At 37.2% G+C, this 7,683-nt stretch overlaps 1 protein-coding gene across 1 annotated transcript; it reads left to right on the top strand.

The window, feature by feature from the left end:
• Positions 1-1,186: 1,186 nt before the first annotated feature.
• On the top strand, positions 1,187-6,441 carry slc25a24l (solute carrier family 25 member 24, like). The gene is made up of 10 exons (XM_035671020.1): positions 1,187-1,465; positions 1,576-1,702; positions 2,220-2,307; positions 2,791-2,902; positions 3,039-3,197; positions 4,291-4,428; positions 4,535-4,645; positions 5,481-5,648; positions 5,731-5,869; positions 5,964-6,441. The coding sequence occupies exons 1-10, from the start codon at positions 1,343-1,345 to the stop codon at positions 6,149-6,151; spliced, it is 1,353 nt and encodes a 450-aa protein (XP_035526913.1). The 5' UTR covers positions 1,187-1,342; the 3' UTR covers positions 6,152-6,441.
• Positions 6,442-7,683: the final 1,242 nt, after the last annotated feature.

Raw genomic sequence — 7,683 nt, 5'->3', positions numbered from 1 at the left:
AGTTTCTCTGAGCTCACTGAAAATGAATTAATCCTGGTCCAGTCTGCAACTTACACAAGTATGATGTAGTGTGATGTAGAAACCTGAAGCCACCAATGCACAGACACAGAGAATGAGCTTTACAGTGAAGCAGGAGACATATTGAGTCCAGCAGGAACACTTTAGATATTAACAAAATATGTATATTCATAGACTCATAAAATGTCAATGAGGTAAAAGTACTATGTGAAAATTAAACTTTTTCAGAAACATATTATTGTTCCAAGCAGATTATTGTATATATGTCTTAATACATATCTGGAGGGGGTCTTTAACTTAAAGTCACAAAGATTCAATGTCCTTGTTTTGACAATGTAAGACATGTTAAAATATATCCCCCCAGTCACCCTCACCCTGCCCCATCTCTCTCTCTCTGTCCACAATCTATAAATAAATCATGTATTAAATGCATTGACAGTAGGCTATATATAATGCATTAAATTAATACAAAAGGCATTTTACATTAGGGTTATTATTAAGTCATAACAATGAGTCACAAAAGAAGCTTCACATTATCTGGTAACATATTTCAGATTCAGTGTCTAATAGCACTTAAAATATGGAAATTCAACCCCAGGAACAGTTTTTACCCCCAAAAAACTGATGAAAGAAATGTTGAATAATGAGCCCTATATCTTTGTATGTCCTGGTTCATTATTGAATTCATATTTATGTGTTTTTATTTCCATCTTATATTATATTTTTTATACATTTATAGCCTATTTGACCATGTTATGTGTTTGTTCCTACCAAAAATGATCTGATTTATACAAAAAAATGTAAGTAAACAAAACAAATGTTCAATTTCAGACTGTGTGTGTGTGTGACCCTCTACCCCAGCATAGATTATCCAGATCATTCCCATTGTATCCTCTTGTCTCAACACATGAATCCAAAACATGGAAGTTTGTTTTTGCTTAATTTCAACACTGAGTACATTTTTATTTTCTCCTGTATTATTACAATCTCCAGCCTTGAACCTCTGCCAGCAGGTCCACAACCACAATGCTGACTGAAGAAGATGATGATGATGTTGAGCTGTGGTCTCTTCTTGCAGCCACAGCGCCACCTGCTGCAGCACAGAGGCAGTGCAGGTGTGTTAACGTTAATGCTGCATTGGCACTGAGCTCTGCCCATGAGTCAGCGTCGGAGCAGAGCTGCAGGTCAATGATCTCTGATTAATATCAATGTATTAGTTCTCTCCTCGAAAACACCCGCAGCAGATGAGACAGGCTGCCTTTCTCTCTTTATTTTTTTGCATTTGTTTTATATTCTGGTGCTAATTTGTTTTCTAAAACGAACCATGGATCAGTTTCGGGGTTTATTTGTTAAACTGGATCAAAACAATGATGGATTCATATCAGTGGAGGAGCTCCACAACGAGATGAGGAAGCATGGGGTTCTCTCAGCGGATGGCAAGGTCCAGGTAATACTCTTAATAATCTGTCTTTCTTATTTTGTAAACAACATATAGCCTACTGTATGTGTACTGTATGTGCAGGGCTTCATTTCACTCATTCATTTTCCTCCCTTTAGAATATCATTGATTCTTATGACAGAGACAAAGATGGCCTGCTGGATTATAAAGAGTTCCTCAGCTACATGATGGACAGAGAGAGGAAATGGAAAATTTACTTCCATGACCTTGACAAGAACAAGTGTGGTGAGTGCTCGGAGCCATACCTCTTTTATATATATATGTATATATGTATATATGTATATCAAGTGCACTAGCCTTGTTGAATACATGCTATAAACACTATGTAATGAGTTTTGAATCTGTTTTTAAGCATTACACCTGCTATTCTTTCTCCTTTAAACACCATACTGTGTTTGATGTAGCTGATGAGTAGTCCTACTGGGGCATATTCTTTATAAACTACAATAAATGTTAATTCTTTGACAATAAACTGGTTTTTCAAGGTCAGACAGGAAATGTAGACGTTGCATTAAACCTGTGGACCAGCGTGTGTGTAGCGGGTTGCATTTGTTTATTGTACACAGTAGATAATACACTGTACCATACTGCAGACTGCGAGCGACCGTTGCACTCATAGCGTTTGCAGTATCACTTCCCAGAAAACCTTTAGCACAGTCATCACTTGACACCTTGCAGAGTGTAACTGGAGGAACAAGTACCAGTATCTGTTTGTAATTTTGTGCATTTCTTCTCTGATCAGGAGTGATTGACCAGGACGACATCATATGTTTGTTTAAGGAGTTAGGAGTGGTCATATCAAAGCCGAATGCAAAAAAAATTATTCAAATGTAAGATATATTTTTGCCCACTACCTCATGGATTCATTGTTGCATTTAAACAAACATTAAACACAGTTTAAAACACATTTCACACACATTAGTGCTTTCTAATCAGGTGTTATACTGTAAAGATGACATCACTCTACAATAAGGTATACTAATATCTATATATAATATCTATTAATGCTTAAGAATCAGTGATACACATCATAATACAAGTAAAATAATGTCTCTACAAGCGTTTATTAATAAGTAGAAATACACAGATATGACTACAGGCTTTAAGGCTTATTATTAGATGGAAAACCTTCATTAATGATCAATAATGAAATTTTAAATCCTTTATTAGTATGCTTTTCTGTAAAGTGATGCTTTAGACACCGTTTATGACAAAAGACACAGCTGGTTCTTCATTACATCGTGTGATGAAACCAACAGAGCATTGAGTGTTTGCCACCGCTGTTGTTGTTGTTTTTCTATTGGGAACACCAGGATGGACAAGGACAGCTCGATGACAGTGGACTGGGGCGAGTTCCTGCACCACGTCATCCTCAACCCTGTGGACAACATTGGGGAGCTGGTGTCCTCGTGGAAACACAGCCTGGTAAGATCTTCTGGCAGCATCCCTCTGATTCTGTAACACTTCAGCAGAGCAGAGGTGTGCACAAAACTATGACTGTCCACTTAAGCGTGAGTAATAACACACCGATAAAAAGGATGATAAATGTTGTTTGCTGTAGGTTTTCGATGTGGGTGAGAGTCGTGCAATGCCCCTTGAGTTCCCTGAGGAGGCCTCTGGTTTTGGTGCATGGAGAACGTTTGTTCTCGCAGCCGGATTGGCTGACGCCGTGTCCCGAAGTGCGACGGCACCCATCGACCGCCTTAAAACACAACTTCAGGTCAGCTGCTACTTTGTTGGTAATGAAGGGACTACTTTAATTTGACTCATCTAATACATTTTTGAATGTGAGATCCCAAACAAATACCCATAAGGTGTTATTTGTTTGTTAATTCTACTAAATGGAAGTAAATTAGACTAATAACACACAAACGCCTAAGAAAACACCTCCATGCATGCATTAGTTTTTAGATGGTTATGAAACCGTCTCAATTTAATAATGATGCCTCTATATGAGCACCGTTGGTCTGAAACCGTTGGTCTGAAACCTCACATTAGGTCTATTTAGCGAAATAATCTAAACTCAAAGGTCCTCTTACTAGCTTATTAGCTCACAGTGTAACTTGTTCTACTTGCTGACTGAAGAAGATGAGCTGTGGGTTAAAGCTCTGGAAACTAGCAGCTGGTCCTTTGAGTTTAGATGGCTGTGAATGTGTATGTACATATACTATTCCTAAAGGTTGACAATGAACTCCATGAACTACCTTTTTGTTTGAGCATTTAACATCTGATCTAATATTCTCTAATGTAGATTCTGTTCCTACACTTTCTCAGTAGGTAACTTTACAAAGCCAAACAAACTTAAATCAGAAGTGTCTTGATCTTCGTAATAAATAATAATAGAAGACGTGTTGCTACAATAAAAAATAATAGCTGACCCTGTTTTACTTTACTGTGTCGGCGAGTAAAGACGTTAAAGCGTTATCAGCCAGCCTGCCTTGTTTTACATACTGTCTGTTCCTGATACTGGAAGAGCATTAAATTGACTGCATGTGGAAATCATTAACTTGTATGAGAAAGAGAACAGGCTAAAGGATTTATGGGTCTCATCATATGTGTTTAATGCTGTTTTAATAAGTCAATATCTTTTATACACTTAAAGTATCTCTGAGAAAGAGTTCAATCTACATAAATGCTAATGTTTCTCTGTAGCTGACTTTGACATTTGTGGAAGTGAACACAGAAGGTCTCACAGAATCATTACTGTCCTCCTTTAGTTTCATACTGTCGCTTTAAAAGAAACACCCTGTTATTTTTGTAGCATCTGCCTATGAAAGTGATTCATATGAAAGTATGTCCTGCGTGCTCTGTAGGTTCATGGATCCAAGGCCTTCTCCCAAGGCTTCCAGGAGATGAAGGCAGGGGGTCTGCGGTCGATGTGGCAAGGCAACGCTGTCAACGTGCTCAAGGGAACGCCACAGTCGACGCTACAGTGCCTCATCTACGCCCAGGTGAGGCAAACAGTAGCAGACCGCCTCTCTTTGGTATGAATTATTGATGTACCGGTTTCCTATTTCTAATTGATAAACCCACTCAGAGCTTCTCAACTTTGTCCAGATGAAGGTGTACACCCAAAACAGAACACAGGAGACTCTGACGGTGCAGCAGCGCTTTGGCTTGGGTTGTGTGTCCGGCGCCGTTGCTCACGCTGTCTTCTACCCTTTAGAGGTATCAGAGATCAGTGGCAGGTCTGAGTGCTTTAACATTTCTGTCCTGTCCTTTGCCGTAACATCTGAACATTGTTAAAATGTTTATTTTTTTAATGTCAGTGTGTTATTGCCAGATTAGTATTGATGCATAGGTTTAATTACTGCAAACACTAATATCATGCACTTGGGTGCTTTCAGGAGTCACCAGGAGGAAAATGCTCATTCATAAGATCTTTGGAGATTCTGGGCAACTATAATGTGCACAGAAAGATTAAAAAAATACCTGCACACTGTAAGCTTGATGTACAAACTGTACTCTTTCACTTTATTCAAGAGGTGAAAAGTGCTGAATGTGAGATTTACACTCTGTTCTGCTCCTTTCACATACTTTATACTCACATTATAAGAAACTGAAATGTTCCCATAACTTCTAAAAGATGTTGCAATGTGTTACAGGCCATAAAGCCATAAAGCTGTAAAACAACAGATTTTTATACCAAATCTGACCTGACGATCTCCTCGTTAACACTCTCCTTTGCAGTAATAACACCAATGTCTCAAATGGCTGTGATAATGATTCATGTAATGAAGCAGCATATTATTATTATATATTATTAAATACAGATTTAATTTGTGTTTATCATCTAAATTGATAATAATGTAAAAAAAATGTGACATTTTAGGAAAAGCTGCAGTCTGAGTTTTAATTTTGTAGCATTCACATTTTTTAAATAGCAAATGTTTTGAATGAAACTCCTCATTTGAATTTTAATTCTTATGAATGTGTGTGAACATGTGTTTCTACCAGTAGAGCTTTTGTTTTTCTAATGTCTCTTCTTATCTCCCCCCTGCAGGTGTTGAAGGTGAGGTTAAACCTGCAGCAAGCTGGCACCTACAATGGCGTCGCGGCATGCGCCCGATCTATTTACAGACAGGAGTCAATGTCCTCCTTTTACAGAGGATTCAAGCCGAGCATCCTCTGCATGATTCCCTACGCGGGGGTGGAGTGTGCAGTTCATCAGGTGAGACAGAACGACGCTCAGAGATCGAATACATCTTCATGTGAAAGATGCTTTATCGTTAACTATTTGCATCTTATTGCAGTCGATCATGAACTGGGCGAAGAGCGATCCGGCCTACAACAGTGACTCCAAACTGTTTTTCTTCAGTTTTGTGGCCTTTGCTTCTGGACAAATGACCAGTTACCCGCTGGCAGTGATCCGCACTCAGCAGCAGGCACAAGGTAAAGATCCTTGGGTCGTCTGCGACACATTTCAGATTATTTGAAAACGTTTGAAGATGTTTTACTCATTTAAGCAATCTGTCTTGTTTTCCAGCTTTCAGCTCAGATTCACGTCCAGCTTCAGGTGTGTTACAGGGACTCGTAGGGATATACGAAAGACGTGGAATTAGAGGATATTACAACGGAATGGGAGCCAGCTTCGTCAGGGCGATTCCTTGTGCTCTGATAAACTACACTTTAACTAGAAAATTTGAAAATCTGTTTTCTTCAACAGAATCTTGAACGTGGTAAAGAGTTTTCTTTCTTTTGTGCTTCTGCTGCTTTAGGAACACAAAGAAAACAAAAACTGTGAACTCTTAATCATCCAAAAACAACTGGAATCCTTTAAACTAAAATGGCGCTGAGGGTCCAATCTGCAGAATTTACACTATCATGTGAATCATGATACATGTTTACTAACCAGGAGCATGTTGACGTCTTTTAATACAGCATACCTCACTTAGTGCTGAATAATCTGAAATTCACAATGTGACCAAGTGTAATAATTGCCCTCTCTAACCTGGGCTGTGTAAATGAGGATAAGCTGTACAATAAAATGTTATTTCATAACAAGAATCTTCTTTTTTTAATTATTTAGTATTATGTTTGTTTCTTTGTTATGAGCTGAACTGAATGTGTGCAAATATTTGTATTTAAACAAATCAAAAGCAGATGTTGGATTTTAAAGTGTTATGACTGCTTTTATTTATTTATTTATCTATGTAACAAGTCACAGTTTATAGTAAGGCAGCACATTATAGGGAAAACTCAAAACGTTACACATAAAGTTATAAAGTTTAGACGAAAGCATGAAAAACATTACAAACTATTTCTTGTTAAAGAACGAGCTACAAAGGCATATTACTTCAGATAAATGTGAGAAACAAGTCAATAAGTACATTTACTTAAGTACAAATTCCAGGTTTACTTAAGTATTTTCCTTTTACGGTGGTTTAAAGCTAAACTTCTACTGAACTACATTTCAGAGGGTACTATACTTTGATTGACTGTAGTTAGAAATAAAGGTTTTTTATACAAAATATGATGGATTATTGTAGATTTCAATAATCTCTAACATTCAAAAACTAATTATAATCCAATAATATAACTCTGTCAGTGTCCACTCTGCTTTTGATTCTTTCTACATTTTGCTGCTAATATATTCCACCTCAACAGGCTATGGGAGTAATTGATTACATGTAACTGAGTTACATAATCAGGATAAAAAAAACAACAGGTAACTGTAATCCATTACAGTTACAGAAAGTAATCAGATTACAGTTAGTAAAAATGGGGATTATTTTAAACAGGATTACAATTTCACAATACATCACAAGCGGATCACACAATTTATTTTTTAAACCTTTCCATCTTCTTCTCAAAGGTGACATTGTTCTGTCGTCTTATTGAATACACTTCTTATACTCAATACTTATTATTAACATTTATTTTTGTTTTTATCATCATCATCATATCGTCATGTTTGTTTCCATTAAATCGGGCTCTCGAAAAAGGAATGAATGCGTCTATTGTTTCAAATGCTTTCAGAAAAACAGAAAAACAAATTACTCAGAAAAACAGAAATAATTAATCAGAAAAACAAACCAAAAAATAAATTTCCAAGTGAATGCAATATGTGTCCGTAGGATGGAAACAAACTGGGCTGTAATAAAAATATCTTTGCTGTAACAGAACGAAACAATAAAGTGAACTGTAACGACAAACAAAGCCTCACCTGTAACCTGTAAACCCCCCCTCACCTGTAACCTCCCCCT

Source organism: Morone saxatilis, unplaced genomic scaffold, assembly GCF_004916995.1.
Source record: "Morone saxatilis isolate NCDOM2014 unplaced genomic scaffold, NCSU_SB_2.0 Contig23, whole genome shotgun sequence".
Classification (NCBI taxonomy): domain Eukaryota; kingdom Metazoa; phylum Chordata; class Actinopteri; family Moronidae; genus Morone; species Morone saxatilis.
Note: the sequence above shows the minus strand (reverse complement) of the source record. Positions and strands in the feature narration are given on the sequence as shown.